Source organism: Tympanuchus pallidicinctus, unplaced genomic scaffold, assembly GCF_026119805.1.
Source record: "Tympanuchus pallidicinctus isolate F22 unplaced genomic scaffold, pur_lepc_1.0 scaffold28, whole genome shotgun sequence".
Taxonomy (NCBI): Eukaryota; Metazoa; Chordata; class Aves; order Galliformes; family Phasianidae; genus Tympanuchus; species Tympanuchus pallidicinctus.
In genome coordinates this window covers 3452071-3475420 of record NW_026294745.1, presented here as the reverse complement: position 1 = coordinate 3475420, position 23350 = coordinate 3452071, and the positions used below count along the sequence as shown (strand labels likewise).

The following is a 23350-nucleotide window of genomic DNA, read 5'->3' as shown; positions in this document are numbered from 1 at the left end:
CAAAATGATCCCATCTCCCAAGCCCAAGACCTAACCTATTTTTCTTTTCTTTTCCTAATTTAAACTGATTAATTTTATTACCAGGAAATTGAGATGTCCTGTTACAGATCAGCAGATGGTACTGCAGTTAACGTAAATGTCTCCAGATTTCCAGGCTATAGTTTTAGTAGCTATGAATAGTAGTTATGATCACTATGTCTTCCAACGAGTGAATGGTATTATGGATATAAATGAGCTTCAAGTGCCAAGAATATGAGGTTTCATACCTGTTCCTTGAACTTGGTGCCATCCTCTGACAAATGACTGTTGTGGTTGAATGCTTTCCACCATTCCCCACCTCTTGTTTCACATCCCATTGCTGTGGGTCACTCGTCTTTGCGTTGAGAATATTTACACCTTTCTTCACCTTTGCCCTGTTTGAAACAGAAATTGTAGAAAGCTTTTAAGACGGACCTCCAGGACTATGATTTTCCTAATGTAGCAGAGGCACAGAAGTCTCAAGATATCAACAGTAAGCTAAAAATCAAACATGTTTCTAATCCATCAGTAAATTAAGAAAGTGATTTCATGAATGCAGATCTAAGGCAACCTATTGTGTTTTTTGGACAGAACCAACTAACTGTGCACCTTTTGATGTTCTTCCAACAGTAGGCTGGAGATATGACAAAAACTTAACTTGCAGGAAAACCTGCCCTTGAAGTTCATTCCTCCATTCCAGTAACAATTTCTTTCAAAGATAAATTCGCCCCAACATAACAGACTTGGTAAGGCTCTGTTCACGTGTATCAGGACAAGTTTGTAGTTCATTGCTGCACAGATGAATATTTCTCTAGAGATTTTCTGAACAATCCATTTATATTTTGTATGGCATTCTTGTAGATACCCATGGATGGATTGTTGCTCTTCTGCCTGACAAATCCATCTCTATGACAGATTTCCAAAGAAATTTCTGTTTCTTTTGAAATCTCCAGCCTAGAAAGAATATTGGTTAAGACAAGACTTTAATTTAGTGGTATTCTTCTAGGATACAAATTTCAGCCACTGTTAGTTGTTATGTCCTCTGAAAAATTAACTGTATTAATGCAGTGATGCCAGCGTCATCTGCAATAACTGTATGGAGAGTTAATTAAAGAACATTCGCTTAATTAAGTAACATTTGTATGAAGTCCCAGTAAAGACGCTATTTGGGTGCAGAACATTTAACTGCTGACCTTCAGCTCTATTACAAAGCATCAACAATAAGCAATAAAGGTATTTATGCAGACCTTCCTTTAAGAGACAGAAGGACAAAATTCCAGCAGACCAGAGGACTGACGTAAGACAACGTGAATGCATTTCTTCAGACACTAAACACTTTTAAAACACAGTCATGAATAATTTGAGACAGCGTACTTGTCGTCCTGCAGCTTTTTTGGTTTTTTTTTTTGTTAACACTGAGACAAAACATAATTTAAGGCACTGAAAAAGAAAACCTTGTTTTTCCTCAGTAGAAAAGCAGAGTGCTTAATTCTCTCATTTGAAACATGGAACAGGATGGACCGTCGCAAATCACAGTCTTGTTGTAGCAAAACTAGTGCAAACTTGACAAACCTGATGCATCTCTAGTGCCGTCTATCGAATTACTCAGAAATAAAGCTAGAAAAAGTGAGCAGATAATCAATTCTGTTACTGAAGGTTCATTAAAGCATTAAGCCTCATTAAGCTTTTCAGCATGCGGTTCAAATAAATGAACAATATACAAATAAACATGTCGTGCATAAGAAAACATTGCCACCAGTCCTGACATCTGTGCAAATTCATCCAAATGCTTTGGAAAGTATGTGTTTAAGAAGACATGTGGACGTATTTTAGGATACTACTGTTGCCTAGGAAATGAGGAGGAGTAAAAACTGATCTTTTAAAGACTTTGTTCAGCTGCACAAGATGGGCTTTGGAATGGTGTAATGTCAGTCAAAATGAAGTTCTTCATGTTTGAATTTTCAACAGAATTACAACTTCCTCAGCAGCTGTAAATTGCTCTTTCCATCATGTAGCTTGACATAGTCAATACCTGGCCTTCTATTAATTAGGATGGTCAAGGTTAGCAGTAAAATACACTGCCAGAGGACAAAAGACCACAGCTACAATGCCATTTTGTTAATTAACTACAATATGGGGCATTAAGTTGAGTGGTTTTTCACATATGCCATTATATAAAGCCCATTAAAAAAAAAAAAAAAATTCCATACCAGAGTAAAGTAGGTTATGTTTAGGGAGAAAAATCAATGTTGTGATTGCACTTAGCACTGGAATTAGGGTATGAACACCCAGAAGATTGAACTTCCTAAATAAATATGCAGAAGCGCAATTTGCAACTCTCCCTCTAAAAAGGACATTAAGTTTTATATAACAAGGTCAACGGATGAATCAGAATTAAGTCAGACGGTACTGAGCCCCATGCATTTTTAAATGCAATCTGTACCCATATGCTACGAATGTTTTAACTTAATTTTTTATTTACTTAGGGTCTGAGTGCTAGCAAGGAAAAGTCTATTTAATTCCTTAACAAAAATCTATTGACCTTGTTGTATGCCTGTGATTAAATATGAATTTTTTAAAATCAGTAGTGCCAACTTTGTATATAAAAATTTGTAAGTTATAGTTATCCCTCAATAAACCCTGAGACCAACGACCTGAAGGCCAAATTGTTCGACTGTCTCCCGTATTTACCCACCTAATCTATGCAATATATATACTCCAGCTCTGTTTACTTAAGTGAAGCAGGCACAGCGACAATAAATGGAGATGACAAACAGCTGAAGTACTCCAGGTTCCCTTAGTGCAGGGCTCCCAACTCCGACTGGAAAATCTCCCCTTTGCTGTGTTTGCTTACATCCCCTGAGAGGCATTTGCACAGCTCTACAACCCACATGCCAGCACAGCCAGAAGCTGTCACTGGAACTTCCATCCAAGTAGAGTTAGAATCTCCCACTCCAATTTTACTCTTGATAAGTACTCTATTTTCTGTGGGGGTCACTAAGTTCTTCTGTACTCTCCACAGTAGTACTGATTAACACAAGGTCCAAAGCCAGCTGACCAGTAACCAAAGTCCTCTTATCGTTCCTCTGGATCCAAACCCAGATCCTGCTAAGCAAGCCACCTACACGTGCACAAAACTTCAAGGGCAGCAGCTAATTTATTTGGATTTGATGAAAAGTTAAGCACAGTTTTTGATCTCCTGTCGAAAGCAGACCTTACAATGGAAAGATAAAAGAAAGACCATCATTAAGAACGGAACAGAACACCAGAGGTCAGCTTCAGTCCCACACTGCTGAGAATTCCATCTGAATGGGATTTTGAAGCTTTATGAACACATGGTAGCCAGAGTGGTAAGACTTTCTTGGTTCAACTTCTAAGGTTGTTAATTCACAGCACAGGAAATCCCTTCCTCAACTTTGTCTCAAAATGACTGGGTAACTTAATTTTCTCCCTTTAATTCTCCCAAAGGAAAAATGATAACATTCCACTGCCTGCAGAACAAGAAAAGTCTCCAGCAGCTCACCTAGATAGCATTACATGATTTTCATCAAGACCAAACAAAGATGTTGACTTATACAATCTCAGAACAGACACATTTGTCTAAATTTGCAATTTCCAACCAAATAATTAGTTTCCAATTCGAAGCTGTTTACAAAAACTTTCACTTAGCACCTTACCTTCCTAAAGTGTCAAACCTGGAAGTGATGTTTCTAATTCTGCATGCTGATCAGCTGCAGATGAAAATCTTACCGTTCCATTTCACTGTCCTCAAACTACAAGATATCTCAGCAGTCATTGGACATAATAGTATAGAACTGATAAAGAAAGTAACAGAAAAGCAATGGAATCAACAACAGCCAGAGCTGAAGATGTGACTTACAATTGCAAAAGCTCAAGTAACAGTTCCCTATTTAAATTTAAATTTTAATCTTGCATATGTGCTTGTGGCCTCAGAAGGGTTCTACCACTTGCAGCTAGTGCTATAGACAGGACAGATTGGTCCCTTCCAACCCTAGTTACTCTATGCTTCTATGATCACCTCTGTTACTGCAGAGGAAGTCATCCTCAAAACACAGACCTGAGCGAAGATGTGTTGTCTGGGTGTGCTGTGATACAGATAAGAGATCTACCAGCAAAGCAGAGTCTTTCTTCATGTTTCTGCACTTCCCTGGCACAGCCATTGCTGCTTATCTGATCTCTCAGCGATCCAAGCAGGAAGCTAATGTTCTGGAGATTAATGCTAGCACCTTATTCAGGCAAAGAGGGAGCAGGCTTATGCCTCAGCAGCAGCAGCAGCAGCAGCTGGCTCCAACACTGGGTTAGCAGTTGGCAAACTGCACTCTAAGAGAAAGTTTACGCAGCAGCTTGAGCAGACAAAGCTGCCCTAGAGAATAAAAAGCTAAATCAACACTAAATTCCTAAGATCAGTAAGATCCATAGTATCTGGAATCATTTTCCAGACACTAAACCTTCTGGTCCTGTTAGACTGTTTCTTTTCACGGGGTTATACTTAGCTCTGCATCTCCTCATAAATGCCATGCTATTCTCAGCATGCTGTACTTTGATCTGAGCGCAGCCTAGTTTTAGATCAGTGACCACTACTTTGCACAGACAGCGTCTTCAGCTCACATCTGTTGTCCGAGCTGCTGTGCTGGAAGACTTTTCTCTAGGAAACATTCACAACGTAAATATTGAAGACAGATGCAGGTTTGGGTCTAACTGGGGGCAGGGGGATAAGGGCATCTGTGAGGCAGTCCTGGGGTTGTTAGAGCTAAGCATGGGCACGCCGCACCACACCATGCTGGACAAGGGGGAGGAAGAATGCTGGTGCTAAATCCTCTGCATTTCCTCATGTAAATCCCCATCTATTTATATTTTTCAAATTGGTGCTTCAACTTAACAAATACTGACCCCTTTTGGTCAGACTGCTGTGGAGTTTTAATGCTTCTTGCAGTTCTGCCATTAGCTGCCCAGGCAGGGGGAAGCCCTTGAGATTGGAGGTTACATTGTAAGAAATGGTTTTTACCCTATTTCCTGAAATGCTAGGAGCCTCCCCTGCTGGCTGGTTTCTGGGCTGCACTCTACAGCAAGTCCCTAACCTTCTTGGGTTTTGCCAAGAAAAATTTCAGCTTCTTCCTGCCATGATTTAACTTCACTCCTTTCCTTCTTTGTTCCCAGCGTAAATCAGGAGATTAAAGCCAGCTGCAGGAACCCATAAAACCAGGCAGGAGACTAACCACAGCAATTAAGCAAGATTTGTTTTATTAAGTAAGTCTTTTCCCTTTCATCTTTCTATGTGAAATGATTTGCTACATCTCATCACAGCTCTGAATGAACTAGACAGATATGTGTCTTGCAAAATAACGTTCATTAAAAGCCTTGTTGCTGGCCCTAGCTGAGAAGCCACAAGCAGAACAGAAGACTATGACCTAGTTAGCTGTGTCGACCTTCCAAATATGCTCCTTTAATTTGCAAAGTACATGGGCAGAGTAAGTGTGATTAAGTGGCTGCAGCCCTGCTTAGGGAATAAGGGGGATCAGATGTCAGCTCCAGGCTTCCTGCACGACTCTGCACCAGCCTCAGGAGCCCTAATTGCCTCCATCCTACCCTAGCAAGAGGATTTCCACCTGTGCTTCATGTGGCCACCTCTTTTCTTTAGAAGTTTTCATTTACAAGCCAAATACATAGGTGATCTCAACTGGGGAATTTAAGTACTAAATGTAGTAGGGAATACACTGCTGCTAATAGTGGTATTTCAAGCTTGTTTCCCAGTAGGTAGGCTAGTGTGAAGGGCCATCCATTCAACAATTTAGGTTGCTCTGATTGTTAGATTTACAATATGGGATAATTATTAGTATAATGGAAGATCTTGCTCCTAGGAGCATTTATTTTTCTTCAGGCATTTTCTTTCTCAAGTATCCAGATAAAGCCCTCACAAAATAGTCTATGAAAAAAAGGATAAATAAGGTATTTAGTCCTCAATTCAGGTCCCTTCACATTTTCTTTTCACTTTTTAGAATGTCGGTCTATTTGAGAAAGCTTTGGGGGGGAAAAAAAAAAAAAGCCATATCAAAACAAAAAAATTGAAATGTTTCACATGAAAATGCAGTAATGAAATCCTTGAGAACCTCTAAACCAGAATGTCTAAGCTTCTTGAATATAGCTTTAATTCTGAGAGCAGTTGAGGCAGATTTCAGTATTTCTGAAACTTCCTCTGTCAGCTGAATTGCACTAAATTCAGCTCCCCCCAAACTGCATATTTTGGTACTTCACTGTCCATCAAAATTATATAAATTCTTTCCACCGCCTGTGAGGAATCTTGGGATTTGAAATTGCTCAGAGGCTGTTCTTTTATAGTGTTTCTTACATAACTGAAATTCCCTGAGACACTAGGAAAATCAGCTATCTTTTATTTCAATGAAAATAGGTGCTTCAAATCCCTTAGGAAGCTTTGAAGAGCTCAGCTGCAAGGCACGATGTGGATGCTGTCAGCTGTACGTTGTTTTTTTTGTTTTTTTTTTCCTCCAAAAACAAATTAAATGTGCTTTGGGATATTCAAATAACAGAGTTTTTGGTTCTGGTCAATTTCCGTGGTTAACTCTTCCTTATCATCCCTAGTCCTCTTGAAGTATCCATTGTTTATTTAAAAAGAAAAGGAGAGGGAAACATTATCTGTGAAGCTTGGATGCTACCAGTGAAGTGTAAGAGCTACTCATTTAATGTTCTAATACATCTTGAGGCTACACTGCTTTCTTCAGATCTGAATGTTGATAGACAAACTAAGGAAAGAAAGGAAAATACATGTAAATAAAAGCACGAGAGAATGACACAACTACACAATGCAGACAATCCGGATTTGTCTTCCAAGCTGAGAGGAAGCCCAATCTGAATTTACAGCCTGTTAACATAGCCTTTCAGCAAAGATAAACACTGTAGGCTTCTAATGCTCACAGAAGCTACAATGGGGCTGCTACTATGTTTAACTTGCACACCTTGAGCTCATCCTGCTTCATAGAAACAGCCACATCTCAATTCAGGAATCTCTAATTTGTTCTCAAATCCACCAGCTGGGCATTTAAACTCACTTATAATTCTTATATTTTTTCAGTGCTTGACATTGGCATCCCAAAATATAAAAATCCTTTTTCGTTAGGAAGGATGGAAATTCTGTTGCGACATTAAGCGCTGTTCAAGGATGGAGCAGAAAGATCTTCCTTTCCCAAGAGTTTACCATATAACTATTATTCAGCAGAAGAGAAGGTACAAATCTCTACAAAAATAAAGAGACAAGACTGCTCTTTGATCCTCATTTACATCACACTTCATCTGTTACTCACAGAATTAGCAGCAAAACCAGGCTGACGAGGAACGCAGTTGGAGCTCTTCCTGAGACAACCTAAGTCTTGCAGCAGAGTTACAATAACTGCTGTACTTGGTGTGGAGAGCTTTTCAGACACTTAACCTTAACTGAAGAGGGGACAGTCTGAGTTTGCAGTTTTCTTGTGACTCATTCACCCTCCACATTACTTTAAGGAGGGAATGAGTGGCAAGGCTCTTTTACGGATACAAGCCAAAGATCCATTTCATGGCCCCCATGAGGAACTGAAGGAAGTTATGCATAACCACATCCAAGTAAGACCCCTGAAAAGTTCATTAAAGCTGAACACTCATTTATAATGAGTTATTGCTCCTTATATAAGCAAACATTGGAAACTACGCTTCCCTGCTGTGTTGAACAGTGAGCTGGACTAAGCAGATCTCACACCAAAACATGCTTGCAGAGGGAGACAGAGATGGGTGTTAAGTAAACAAAAAGCTACCATGGTGAATCCAAACTGTAAATTCAGCTGCATGTGCTTAATGCAAACTCACTGCCTTCACAGATCCAGTTCAGAAACTAGAACCACTTTTTGGATAAATAAATGCACTGAGATTTTTTATTTGCTACTCCATGCAGTTTCCCTTATTACAAAAAGATCTTTAAGCAGCATATCTGTGTCATTCTCCCATCTGGGAGAGCAATAGCAGTGCTGAGGAAAATACTTATGTTTGCAGTAGTTATTAGGATTATTACTCAGACCCCAAGTGAGTTTTTGAAGTAATCTTCCTCTGCAGTCCCTTCGTGTTTCTAATCCCATCTCCAGTCCCCCTTCAGCAGCTGATATGGATGCAATCTTGCCATCAGCCATGAAGCATGAGGGCTGTGTTTCCTTTTCTCCTAGAGAAATATAATATTTCTGAGATCAACTGCCAGAAAGAGAAAGGGTCAGGCATCCTTAAAACACCAAGAGAGGAGTTATTCAGCCAAAATTTCTTTTGAATTTTATGTACTATACTATGTGTTTTTTCAAGTGCTTAAAAAAGGGGGGGGCTGGTTAGCAGCTGGTTCACCCCCAGGATGCAGCACTCTTTTGTACTCAAATCAGTCTAGCTTAAGTTGACTCAAGGATGGAACATTTTAACATTGTCCTGGAGAAGATAACTCCCCTGATGTCCTACACAGCAGGATTTTGCTGACTCTGCAGGTGCTATCACAACTTGTGCTTCCATCCATTTAGTCCTGCTTCCTCCCCATCTCTTTGAAGTACTGACCAGCACCAACCAGCCAGAAACAGCCTTTTGGCACAGACGGATCAACAAAGGGGAAAGATTGCTAAGAAAGATAAGTGTAGATTAAAATGAAAGTTATGGCAACAGGTTTCCTTCTTATCCCTTGTATTCCATTTCCTTTGCTCATCACAGTCTTCACACTTACAAAGAGTCACTGTAAGGCAAATTAATGCTGCTGCTATTCTTGCACACCTTGTTTCTAATCTGTATGCTAAGTGTGAGATAGTAATGCTACAAACATGGTCTAAGGGGATACGCAGACAGAACTGCTAGCTTTTATGTCTGAATTGAGTCTTTAGTAAAAGCTGCCAGTGATCTACAGCCTCCAAATTAGGTTCTTTCATGCTTTAAGTTTACCCAGTAAGAGCACAGAATCTTGCTTCCTGAGGCAGTTGTAGGTAGTTTGTGCATTTAAGTACAGGTCTAAAGCCCTTGAGATCAGCAAATCGTTACAGAAGCAAGCACAAATGCTGACGCCTCGGCTCAGATTCCCACAGCACACATGGGTTTGCACAGGGCCACCAGCAGGAGCCAGAGCCAGTGGGCACTGCCAGCAGGAAGGGCACACAATGGAGACTCATGGCTCTGGAGTGAGAAAACAATGCTAGTAAATTACAAATGAGTTGTGGCTTAGGGAGTTCAAGTAAGGTAGAAAACTACTCCTCTCTTCCTGCAGATTCTTGTGTAGTATAAGCCCATATTCCTCTTTTTTTTCAGAGTGACTGAGTGGAGAGGCTGATATTTTTCTAATCATAAAGAGATGATTAAAAACCTGGTGTGTTTTACCTTGCATGAGGTGTATATGCTTGTAGATATGTACACTCAGTATTTCATACAAAAAGGTTTCTTGTTTCTCTCCATTCTATCTTGTTTCTCTCCATTCTATCTTTTCCTCCTCATGTCTCCTATTTCCTTTTTCTTGGCTTCGTATTCCTCTGCAGCTCCCCTTGTAACACTCCTTTTCCACTTCTCTCACTATGTTCGCCTTGCTCTGTTATTTATAGGTTTCTCCAGCCAGCCCAGTCACCACCCTGTTGCAGTGAACTTACACCCTGCTCATCCCTGCTTCTCTTTAGCTGCACTGACAGGTAACCTCAAATCCAACCCTAGAGACTCAGCTCATTTGTTTGGATTCAGCTTGCAATTGTGTCATATAATAGTAGAGGTATTATTTTATTCTATTCTCCAGCAGCACAGTTATTTTCAATAAGCATGGACTTAAGGCCCGTTCATTGAAGCTGCCAGATTCATTTGGAAGCCTTTTTCCACTTCCCTTTTGTATATGTTCAGTTTGTTTTATTTCAGGCTCAAGTACAAAACTGCAACAGCAATTACTGCTGCAGAACACCTCAGCCATCTCTGTGCTATGTGATCACAGAGGGCTGTACACAAAGTCATCTTTTAATACTAATTGCAGATTATCAAAGAAAGGATTTCTCCTATAGAAACACACCAGCAAGAGCTAAAAGATACAAATACTACAGTCAAAATAAAAGCGTGACTTGACACTTTTTTAAACAAGGCACTGTTTGCCCTTTTCTAAAGGCTGAGAAGGCTTTTCGTGGAGATAGGATTGCCTTAGGAGTGAGCAAGAGGTCTGTGTGCTAGCAACCAAGAGCCTTTTGTTCATTGCTGCACAGCTACAGGAGCAGAGGTTCTACACCTTTGATTCACCAGGCCCATTTAGGTCATCAATATCATCTCAACAAACGTTGTCTGACGTGCCCAAGGGCAACAGTTCCCTTGGGCTGCCATCAGCCATTTTAAAGACCTATTTTTGTTTTAGGCTGAACCTGCATTCGAGGACAACCGTGGATTTCTAAAGCCATAATAAACACTGAAGACTAAGAGGTCAACAAACTGCTGATCTCCTCTGACACACTGTAGGAATCAATGGGAAGATTCTGGGATGTATCAAAAGAAAACCAGCCGTTGGTGAAATCCAGGGACAACAGCTCCTAGAGGCAGATATTAAGGTCACGATACATTAAAAAGAAAAATAAAATACCCACAAGATGAAATGGAACAATATATTTATAACACTTTGTGTTTATTCCTTTTTTTGTGTGTAAGGATTACAAATCAGCATAAATCGCGTTCCCTTTCTCATCTCCTGGGGAGTCTTTTCTCCCTCCTCCATGACTCTTCCCAAAAGTCATTTCAATTTATCCAACTGCAGCCAGCTACTAACTGCAGGGATGAAAATCATTTTGTTTCAGCTTGATGCAGCAGAAAAGCACTAGACCTAAATAGCATATGACAGGGCAGAACACAGGCACCTGATTTAGGGTTGCACATGCTTCAGCAGCAACAAAGGATTTGCTTTCTGAAAATGCTGAAGTAGCTACTCCCAATAGTGTCTGTTATCACACTATTAACAGACAAAATGATACTTTCAGTAAATAAGAGAATGCATGCACACATAAATACACATGTGGCATCCTCTTGCAATCATACATGAAGTGCTGCTACAGAACCTCATTTTATGTCCTCTAAGTTCTCCAACCTTCTATGCAACCTCAGTTTATAGTTAAAGCCATCTGTGGACTTAAGTCTCATGTGGACATCAAGCCATCATGTGGACATCCGTGGAAAAAAGGTTGGAAATGTCAGAAGTGCATTACAATGGCTCAGACAGCAGCTGCTGAAGGAGAAGAACACATATATATAGCATCATACACCCTTCCGTCGCTTCCCTCTTATTTGGAGGCACCTGATTCATGCCTTTCAGATACATAGGACTGGTGAAGCTGTTACACGTTCTTTTTTTTGGGGGGGTGGGGGGGTCAAAGTCCACAGTGGGTTTGTACTACTATGGGTTTGTAGCGATCCTCCGCTCCATGTCTTACTCGACGAAGTAGGTGAGAAAACCTTGGCCTATAGGCTCCACCACAGATGGAAGCAAAGCAACTGGATTACCTGTGCCAGGCACCCTGCTGAGAGCCAAGGTCACAAGGAAAAGATTCTCAAAGAATGAGAGCACGGCCCTTCCTCCTCCAGGCAAATCAATGCCTCTTCCTTTGTTCTTGCAAAGCTTTGCACCCACTATGCTGGCTGGGAAGTGCTTATCCTCATTCCAAATGCTGGCTGGTATGGGCCTGATCCTGCAGTCCTTGTTATCAGCAAGCTTTGCATTGACCAGAATGAATTCTGCCTGAATGTGGACTGAAGGACTGTTTTCTTCACCAGCCAGCTGAATTAGAGCTGCTAAACAGTGCTTTTAGTTACCATCTAATTTTATCTGTCACTATCAACCTGCTCTCTGAATCTAATTTTACTAATTTTTAGGAATCTTTTCCCTCCTAATCCTATTAAACAGTTGTTTGTTAAAAAGATTATGGTACCACTGACCCAGAAAAAAAAACCCAAAAAACAGCACCCCTGGCACCCATTTCTACCCCTTTGTCTACCAAAAGTAATACGCTGATCCCTGAAAAGTCTTCACCACTTTGGAATTTCTTGGAAAATAGATGCTTATTTTCTGTCTTTTTATGAAGCCCCTCAGGCTGGAATTTCCCAGCCCCATTTGCAAGGGTGGCATTTGGAAGACCAGTGACCTATTTCTTTTATTTTTTATTTATACCTCTGCTATTCACAAAGCTTAAGGCCCCAGGATGAATACATTTTCCACAGTGCATGCTGGATTCTCTATCAGCTAATGCCATTTTGTCTAAAGCTTCTGGTAAAAATAAGGACTGCGAGCTGTGCTGCAGTAATACCAAGGGTAATGCGATGTTCACAAAGGCAATAAATCCATCGGGTGAATGGTAGGGGGAGATTTACTTTCTACTGATAAAGCAGAGAGCTGAGAACTGGGAGGTTAGGAAATCATTACGGTGTGGGAGAGGGGTTTAAAAGAACAAAATCGCTGTACTACACCGTTTGTATTTCAACTTTTACAAATGAAGTTTAATGAGGGGAGGAAAGCAGGGAAGCGGTGTTTTTGTTCCTGTAGCAGAATACTCATAGTACATTCCCATTATTAGACTTTTGATTGCCCTCTGTATACACATTAAACGGGGCTTCATAGCAGCAGTAACATTATGAACTTTACCTAAAATAAGAAGCCATCTTACAGAAGCGGACCGAAACGTATATGCTGATCTCTGCCCTCTCACCGTGGATTCCATATGAGAATGAAAGGCTGCTTTCACCGACAAGGCTGAGGCCTACAGGCACACAGCTTGAAAAATAACACCACCTTTTCATTTGTAAGCTGAACAAATTTAATGTAGAAGCTATTGATGGAAAATGAACTTAAAGCTTCTCATTTCTATTTTTTCCAGGGTGGAACTGCACTTCAAGTCGCAGGCTTTATTAATGGAATAAGTGCATTTCTCTCTCGCAGGCCTGAAAATAAAGTGCTGAGAAGGAACATATGGAATATGCCTTGGGTGAGAGATTTTCTTCTGATATTGCTGTATATCTAATAGAATTGAAATCATGGCATGAGCGCACGTTTCTATGAAGTGTTTCACAGAGGGTGGCCAAGAACAGAAGCACCCAAAGATAACGGATATTTATGTAATATTGTAATCTCAGCTGTTCAAATTATAATGGTTTGAAAGAATCTAAGGAGGGAAAGAATCAGGAGTCTTTGAAACGCTGCAGGAAAGTTTTCCAACAAACAGTCTCATACATCAAACCACTTGGAACTGCAGCACTCACTACCATCTCTTATTTCAGCTCTTCAGCCACAAACTGTGATCTACAAACCTGACACAGTGCCTGTCCCCCCCCAACCCCACCTCAAAATGAAGAATTAAAATGTTTACCTTTCCAGCTCTGGTTTTCTCTGCACAATAACTATGATATGAAACAAAAATTTCTCCCAAGTCCAAATGCATATTTTGGCTAATAAAATGTAGTAGAAACCACAATCTGAAGAGAGCAAGCAAGGAAAGAAACTCAGACATCGTTTGAATGAATTGGTGGAACTGCATTTCACACAGTGTGTATCTGTCTTGCAGTCAAGTCGTGCCAGCAGTGCATAGACAAGCTCTGGGTGCACAGCACGACTCAAGTGAGTGGTAGCACAGCCCCAAGCAGAGCCTGAGTTATGTAAGAATTGCAGTGGAAGTGCACAGATTTGCCCTACCACTCAGGACAGTGAGTTATTTCTGGGTACAGCATTGCACTGATACAACTTTTCAATCTTCAAGGTCTGAAAGCCTGCACAGAAGTGCACTGGGCTGAGACAACCAGAGTTGCAAAAATCCTCTGCTCCAAGATAAGCAGAAAGGACAGTGAGTTGGCACCCCAGGAAATAAGGAGGGGCTGCATGAAGCACCTGACACACTCTGCTATCGTTCATGACAGTTAAAGTCCCATCTAGCACTCACAGAGCCCATGTGTTACCTAACACTCGATGCAGAACCTGTAAAGGAACATCATCATCTAATGAGCAAAAGAGTTGGAACAGAGGTTTCGCTCCCCAAAACCCTTGGATCAAATAAAATAAAAGTGATTTTTTCCTTTTGATGCCTGTGTGATACTCCTCAAGTAATATCTAGCAAGGAACTGATTTGATGATGCCCATTACCATTAAGCAACAGGAGTTCTATTTAAACCATATGTGTACGTGGCACCTTATGCACAATAGTTAACACCAGCAACATGCCTCGTAAAAGTATTAAGAATACAAAAAAAAATCTGCTCTGTAAATGATCTGGCATCACGAAAAATGGTTTGCACAAACCCCAGTTTCCATCATACGCATCGCTGTGTTAAAGGACACATGTGGCTGTTCTGACTCTGAAGCAGAAATATAATTTATTAAATGGAGGAGACAATGAACAACAAAATTTAATAAGCCAAGTTGCGATTAATGCCCTGCTCCCTTCTGAGAATTTAGGTAATGAATCTGATTTTACACTTCAGGTTTTCGACAATGTCTGCGGAGACAGAGTAATGGAATGTCCATTACGCCAGTGTAAGATTGCCATATTCTCATAAAATGCTTTGTGATTGTATAAATGGCACCGAACAAAGAAAAATCAAGAGCATATAGCACATAAAATGTCCATAGACATCTTTTTTTTTTTTTTTTCCTATTCAGCGGAATGCAGCAAATGAAAGCAGAGAACTGGAAGGCATCTTAAGAGGCATTTATGCACTTCAGCATTTCTTTCTGTCTTACCTGAAGGTGCTTGATAAATCCAGTGCATATAAATAAAAATGAGAGGGAATGGAATGTATGTGATCCTTGGTGCCGATGCTGACTTTTCGTTCGTAGTGTTCTACTTCTATGGTCCATATTAATATTATTTATAGATGATTATCAAAGGTGTAGCACTCGCAGACAGGTAAAGCATTTTTGTTTACGACTCTCAGCACACTCACACCGTTTTGCAGAGGGCAGGCAGCTCAGGAGGGCTGAAGGACTTCCCCAGGGTCACAGACTGACTGCTCGGGAAATGAAGGAACAGCAGGCACAAGACTTGACTCCTTCTCACATACTGCCTTGCACACCATACAATCTAATGGTATCAACGACTGGTTTGTGTGTTTGAGTTGGGATTCTGTCCATTCATAAGAAGAGATATCTATTGTTTATTGGACTCCCCAAGAAAAAGGTCTAAGAGCAAAAAAATGACAGCTAAAGCAAAACCACTCCACTTCGGATATTACATGCCTGGATGAGACATTACTGATAAAACTTAGCAGTTTCCTTCCATCATACTCCACAGCCTTCTAAGCAGATAAAGGATTCTGGGTCAGAGACATTTCCCAAGCCAACTGTGGAATTCCAGACAAACAAATAATGAAGGCTGAGCTTTCTGATATCTCTATCAGGATTTTTTTATTCCCTGCTGTTACAGTTGATATTGACACGATCATTTTCTCTCATATTCTCCAAGTTATTCAATTTATGAAACCATCAGTCCTTCATGACATCCAAAGCAACTTTTACAAGATGGAGATCCGATTTTTTTTTTAGCATGTCAAAATGATGTGATGCTTTCAAAAAAGCCTTAGAAATTTTGCAGGCATTTCCACTCCCCATTTCAGGATGGAATAAGCTTAATGAATGGTACAGAACTGCCTTAAAATAAACCTTGCCTCTTTCTGATGAGCCTTTACCTCACCTGGAGTGAAATTCATTCCCTTACAGACCACTGGCTTCAAGCCTATTCACCATTTAAGTCTTCAAAATAGGATTAGGGGATTTAAGAAGCACAGAAGCTTTGCATTTTCCAACTCATTTCTTAATGAATTTTTTGCATTAATAGGAGGAAGTGTTACAACTGAGCATACAGCACAGGGAATGCATGAGCTCTGCAATATTGAGCAACGAAACACTGCTTACTTTTGTGCTGAGACAAGATTTGAACTCAAATGCACAGGAGTGAAAACTAAGTGACACATTTTTCCTACCTTTTCATTATTATAATGCATTTTGCAGCTTGCTCTTTCAATCTGATACTCAAAGCCAGCCTTGCACAGCACTGAGCTTACTACTTTTTAGGTAGAACTAACTTAGAAGCAGTTCCTGGCAGTGCCAGTGACCCAGAGAACCCACAGACAAGAGGAGAGAAAAATCATCTGTCCACCTTAATTAGCAGCCATTTACTCCTTTTTAATTAGCAAAGGCATATAAAACTGGGAGTCACCCCACATCACAAGCTGTGTTAATCTCAAGATACCCTGCTGCACAAGCAAGTTTACTGGCTGTACTTCTCAGCACTTTCTACAAGCATGCAGACTGACTTTTATCTAAGGAACTGAACACAGAGCACAAGCATTAGCTAATTAGATTTCTTGCAACTGCTGTAATATCAGAAGCATTTAGGAGAGAAATAACAGTAGGGTTAAGCCACAGAATCAGCTCTCATGAGACTTGTATATCAAACAGAGCTCTACCACAGGCCACTCGTATAACTACAGGACTTGTCTGTGTATCAGCTCCATCACTGTTGTTTGCAGGTCTGACACGGAGCTTTTTCTTCCATAGCATTAAGTTCCCAGAGGCACGGGTCGTAGCCAAAACACCAGACAAACTGATAGGAGAAGAAATTCCCTCCTGGATGTCAAGGTGACAAACCCACAAAGCAGGCAGCACTGCAGTGTGCCCTGAGATGAATTGCTTTGTCTAACTTGCCCACATCTGCCAAAGAGCTGCAAACTCCACTACCATTTCCTATGATCTTTTACCTGACAACAGTCCAGAATGCCTTGGATTTGCTACATGTACACAGGTCACCTACAGAGTACATGCCAAGTGTGATACAAACACATCTGTCCCTGTGTGTGCATGGCACAAAACATGCACACACTGAAAAATGATAAAGAACAAACTCTTACCACGAACACAATTAAATCTCCTAAATGACTGCTCAATGCCTGAATGTGAGTAGAATAACAAAGAGAGTAGTAATACAGAAACCTGTAAAAACAGCAACCTTCCCTCCCAGCTAGGAGAGATGAAATATGACTAATCTCCTAATTGGAGTATGGGCTTCTTGTCATTATTTCAGATTGGTGGAGGGTTAGGAGACGTTTTTAGGATCCAAAATGCAAGCATAAACTAGGCTCGCTAGTTTGTAATTCACTAAGATGTCAAGATGTGATTATATTGCGAAGGAAAAAGACAGTTAGGAATGGAATGAGACCATCTAGTTCTCTTCTTTAACCTCATGAACTATTTCAAAAGAAAATAAGTGCAACATGAGTGTAAGGAGGTCCTTTCTCCAAATGAGACAAGTGCCTGCCTTTCACTCGAGTTCCTGAGAGATGTGAGTAAGTCAAGAGAACCAGACCCCGAATAGGGATATAAAATCCCAGATCACCTCAGAGACGCGATAAAAACAATAGGGAAAGTTTATAACAATCCAGTGTAATTGAGCAAAGGTAAATGCTTCAAGGACTCTAATGAGACGTGTAAAGTTCCTCCAACTGATGAAAAAAAAGAAATCATTTTAAGATGGGATAATTTAGAGCACTGTTCAGCACAGCTCTGTAGGTAAATCAGATACTGATGAGCTCTGTGTTGGTTGCTGAGTAGCCACTGGAAACTTAGAGAAGCCAACCTTGCTAACAATATGCATTTATTTTCACACAAAATATTTTTGAACAGAAAAACTGCTTTCAATCTCTTTAAAATTCTAGAATTAAACACTAAAAAATAGGCCTTAGACTGACGACTTCATCTAGGTGCAGGAAGACATCTACTGTCTCGATCTGTGACATTTTCAGAGCTCTCTGCAAGGAAGGTAGGGCAGTCATACAAACAAGTCTGAGTACTGCAGTGAAAACAGAGCTTGGCATGTTTATAGTTCATGAGTGCTTATCCTTGATGAAACAGGTCAGGAAAGCCATACATTTGGTAGTTGGAGTTAGGGACTACAAATGATGTAGTCTAGTCCTTTCTCTTCTATTTACTCACTATAAAACCGAGACTTTTAACCTTCTAGCTCATTGGTGTGCTGTCCAAGTAAAAGTGGCATGACCATGTTTTAATACCATGTAGGTGCCCCGCTAGAATAAACACAATGTTCAAATGAAAGTCACTATCAAGTTTTCTGCCAAAAATTTGGGAATAATCAATGCTGCTTGCAAAGCTGTCCAACCTGATCTGAATTCTACTGTATTCATGGAAACCATTGTCACCTGAAAAGTAGTTTTACAGGCCTTTTTTAATAGCTTATATGTGAAAAAAAATTCCTAGCTTCAGGAGATTTAGGATATTGTTTTTACACTGAAAGTATGAATCTCTTTCTGAATACCTTCTTAGGCATCAGAGTTTTTCCTCTTTATTAACAATGCATTATTTAGCTTCATCTTGTTTTAATCATAACAGAATCAGGGCAGGTTTTCTATGCCTTAATCTGATAAATGCCTTCCCTCGACATGTGAATATATAAATAGGAGCAGAAACCAGAATAACAAATACTTACATTCAAAAAATAGCTATGAATATTGTGTGATAAAACTTTCCTCACTGGGAAGGAACATCAATACCATAGGAATTAAAAATATATATGTATAAAAGGGGTCTTTTACAGCACACTTATTTGCTATAATACAGTTGTCACGTTTGCTTGTTTATGCCTACTTTGAATTTTCTGAAATTACTGCAGGAAAACGTTAAAGCCAAAAAGATAATTAGAATCACCAAACCTCGTGATCAGTGTTTCAAAGAAATGAAACAAATGCGTAAATTATAACAGCTTAAATCAAACTTAGGTCATAAAGAGTAGCATAAACTAAAATTACACTCTTTGGCCAAGCCACAAGTGATAGCAAAGCAAGACAGTTGCTCCCTGCAAATGGTCAGCGTCCTGCAAATTAGGTGTCAAGGCGTGCACATATTTTTATGAGACTTCAACAATATCCTTTGCTGACTAGTGAACAGGGACCAAAAATGATCTACACTGAGTATTATGGGTAGGCACCATTGCCAGCACAAGGAATAAGCATGAATATAAAATAGATGCAGGTGCAGACTCACCAAGGAAATTTTGTCTCTCCTCTAGCAGAAGCTGCTGATGTGGTCATGGCTCTGCAATTAACTCTTCTCCAGTGATGCAGCCTAAATTCACAGGCTTCCTCTTACCCTGGGGACCACAATTCCTGTGCAAAGCACTATTCTGGATATCTTAGGCCCACTACCCCAGGGGCTTCAAAGGGAGAAAAGACTGCCACTTTTTGTTACAAAAGAAGCTTTTGTGAGCTGGAAATGTCTGCTTTTAGACAGAACTGCTTCATGTCAGAAACAACCAGAGAAAAGATACTGAGATCATTAAATCTTTACAGGTACCTTAAAATTCTACTGACAAGTAGTAACAGGAAAAAATATACAAGATTGAAGTGTGGTAGCCAACAGCCATTGCACCACAGGGGGGGGATCAGAACTGTTTGCAATAGTGATTGGTAATTTTCATTATGACTTGATGAGAGTGGGAGTTTTTGTTCTGTTGTTTTTAAACTTTTTTACACTAACTTGAGTAAAAAAAAAGTATGATGCATTAGAATAGATGATACTACACTGATCCATACTGTCTTACAGTCAGTTTTACTCTCTTTTGTTGAGTTTGTGCATCTATGCTCACATTCCCCTTCAACCTTCACCACACCTCCTTTCTTACTGCTCTTACTCTTTCTGTACTATCACAGGACCATGCAGGTTAATGCATCCTGGGAGTCCATCAAAGTCCAGTCCCATGTTCAAAACAGCATCAGCACTTTAAAGTTATGAAAAGTCCAGCAACTGCCATAGCCTCTCTTTTTCTTTTTGCTCTTCCCCAGGCCAAACACTACACACAACTGATTTTCACTACTTTCCAGAATTAATTTTGCTTTGTCATTTCTCCTGGTCTCTTGCTTTAATTCCTACAGGAAGTATGAAGACAGCAAAATAGATGAATCAGAAAACTTTGGTGACACATATACATGAATTCCTAATGAGGACTCAGCTTGCCAACATTTGCTTGAAATATTGTGCCATACAGGTTTGAAAAACTTGAAGAACTCCAGAAGTAGCACTGTATATAATAAATGCCTTACTAACACACAAGACATATGATCGTAGACTGTGTTCGAAAAGTGAGCACTGAGGTTGAGATCAGCTTTTTGACTCTGTCTAGATGAATCATTGTGTTGTCCATTTCTGAAATGAAATCAACCAGTAGCACATCAACACTGTCTTCCAAACATGAACTGAAATATTTGAGTATCCCTGGAAAGGTAATTTTTTTTTTTTTTTTTTGACTCAACAGTTTGCCACCTAACCTTGAAATGCTAGGTGTTGTAAATATGATATACTGCTGCTGTAAAGGTGGGGGAAGGCATCTGAAATTCAAAATGAGAAAGCAGTGGGAGGAAAGATGTTCCCCCACCTCACTGCTATATCATTCTGATACTTAAAAAAATAAATTAATAATCCCAAGACATGATCTTGGACTACAGGAATAGCAGTCATTCTTTGTATTTCAAAATGCCTAAGTGAATATACAATGCTATTCTCTTGATCACAGCTCATTTCACATCCAGTTTGCCCAGGTGTAAAAGCATTAATGAAAACTCACAGCAGACAACGGGCAGAGCTGATTGTGGCAGGTTTGGAGCAAGAGGGGAATTTTGCAGGGCAAAAATCCACTGGATAAATTTAAGAGAAAAAGAAATTTGGTGGTTTAGGATTCTTCTTATATGCTTCATATCAACAGGGTATTATAGTATAATCGATAGTCCTTGTGCTGAATTCTTTTGTTACCAGCTCACCTCTCAGAACAATAAGAAATCGTGGTAGTTTCTGTATTGAGCCTTTCTCCCTTCTCTAAAAGTTCAATATTTTAACAAGATACAATGTATATAAAATCAGAAAGCTGTTAATGGTGCTGCACTTGCACTCTCATTATTTCAAGTCTCTGTGGCAAGCATTATTAAGAATTGCTATGCAAAATGTAGTGTGGGCTCACTGTCATCTTTAAGGAGAATCTTCAAAACAAATCATGGTTAGAACTTTTTACTTGAAAGCCTGAACTCACTTCAAGTCAGTCCTTAAAAACGAGAACAAAAAGGAAACATAGGAGCACAAACCCCTTTAATGTCTGAATTACTCAAGTTTCTAAGCTTCTCGAACTCCTCTTCCCGATTTGTCTGTAAATCACTATTTACTGTCAGGACAGTGCATAAATCACAGCGGGTTCTTCAGGATTCAGCCCACCTTTCAGTGTACAAAGCCTTTCCACCACCCAAGGCTCTACAAAGGTACAAGTAATATTTTTCACATAACGGAAGACGTTAAGGTAGTGATAAACATTTCTTAATTTTTTGCTTAGGGGAGTCTAAATACTGTTATTAAAAAAAAAAAAAAAACCAACCAACAAAAAAACCAAACATGCAACACTAGGCAAAAACTTGCTTTTATTCTTCCTTTCAGTGTAAATTATTTACGGCTGTGGGAAGCACCAAGGACAAAACAGTTGCAGTGCTGCTCCAGGTGCCATGTACAAAACTCCCAGTGCTCCCTGCCTCTGACCTTAGTTCTGCTCTTGCTCATCACCTGGCATACCATAATTCCAGCTCTGGAGTCCCAGAAGAGCTATGGAACTCCATTCTTACACAGATTTCAGTACTCCCTGGTATGTGGATCACTGGAACCGTGGCAGAATATTTACTGCATAAAATCAGGATAACTCTCAACTAACCAAGAAACAGTGATATCTACAGCTATCTCAAATTAGCCGAATTTTCAAGATACGTTGAAATTAGACAGAAAGTTAACCAGAAAAAAATACATAATAAAAGTATAAGGGAACAGAGGGGAAAAAAGCTTCCTGTCTGCATAAAGATAAACAGAGCCAGATAAAAGCTATTCCTTGACTTGCGTTCCAGTGCTAAGAACCAAAGGCAGACAGAACAGTGTGCTTATACTGCATTCTCCAGCCCTTCAAGGGGGAATTTCTGGTACTGGATCCAAAATTAAAGTAAAACTGATTAACCTCTGCTTTGCTATCTGACCTTCAAAGCTGATAAAAGCATATTTTTTCTCCCTTGAAAAGAAATAAAATCCTTAGGAAGCCAGGAAGTGCTTTATCTTCATCTCATGACTCTCATCCAAAAGCTGGCATTAAATTTTTCATTTGTGCCAGTTTGGTAATATGATTAGGGGATGGTATTACTGGCTCAAGCACTGCCTGTCAGGACAAGAGAAACTTGCACCACATCCAACAAGAAAATCCATGTGAAAAATATAAATATATAAAAACACACTGGTGAAGAGTCAAAGGAAAAACTTTGTAGAGATTTCCCATCAGTATTCACCAACGTAACAGTGCCAAACTAGCAGATCATTTAGTTTTCTTTCAAGCATGAAGTATTCAGTATCTTACATAAGTTCGGGCCAATTCCTCTGCATACCTGACTGCATGACGCCATGCTTAACACATACAACAGCAATTTCTTCAATCAGAAGTCATATTTCATATACTTAAATGTTACTGAAGTGGGTATGAATGCCTTCAACATCAACACCTTCTACTTATGTGGCAGGAAGTAGAATGGTATGCATTTCCCAGATGTTTGGGGTTAATAGAGAGAAATCACGTGCTTTCAAAGGGGAGAGTATAATTCTCTGTGGAACAACCAATCTCCTGCCATTCCAAAGGTATCCCCCTATTTTACTGCCCACCAGGGGCTGTTAGGAAGAAATTAACTGCACAGGAATAAAGCATAGATTGTTTATTTAATCTTTAATTAAAGGAAACGACCACTCATCAGGAAGATAAACAGAAACCTAAAACTACTCTTAATATGGCTGCAGTACATTACATAACATGCACACTGTGAATTCCGTGATGTCTGGTCCCTAAGATGGACAGCTTACTGTTGCTGGTTTCTAAAGCTCTACATTTTGCATAGAAGTTAATCATCCCATGCAGTGGCAAAGTAAATGAAGTCCACAAGACTGCAACTTGCTGTTGCTATGCCAGAAGTCTAACTTCAGTATTTTAATTCCAGCTTCTCTGCTGAACATCTTAATCTCATGTCTGCAGAAGGTCTTGAGACAGTATTGCAGTCGGCATTTCCGTACTGTCTTCTCATAATGAGTTGACAATCATTAATTTCAGGGATTCTTTATCTTGTTAGAAAGAGAACGTTTGAACCAGTATATAAACCCTGCATCTACTACAGTTTCTACCTAATTCTTTTTGTTCTTGCAGATATTTCTTGACCTCTCTTTTTAGGAGATTTTGTGCCACCTAAGACATAAATTTTAATT

The 23350-nt window shown here is 39.8% G+C and overlaps 1 protein-coding gene across 3 annotated transcripts in view; it reads right to left on the bottom strand.

The window, feature by feature from the left end:
• Positions 1-23350, bottom strand: part of TMEM132C (transmembrane protein 132C) — a 180207-nt gene that overhangs the window by 83232 nt on the left and 73625 nt on the right. For 2 of the 3 annotated variants that reach the window (XM_052690812.1, XM_052690813.1), the window contains exon 3: positions 267-413. In XM_052690812.1, coding sequence (XP_052546772.1) covers positions 267-413 — 147 coding nt within the window. Of the gene's footprint in view, positions 1-266; positions 414-7355; positions 7414-23350 lie in introns of those variants that run through there. The other variant, XM_052690814.1, reaches the window with a different exon arrangement.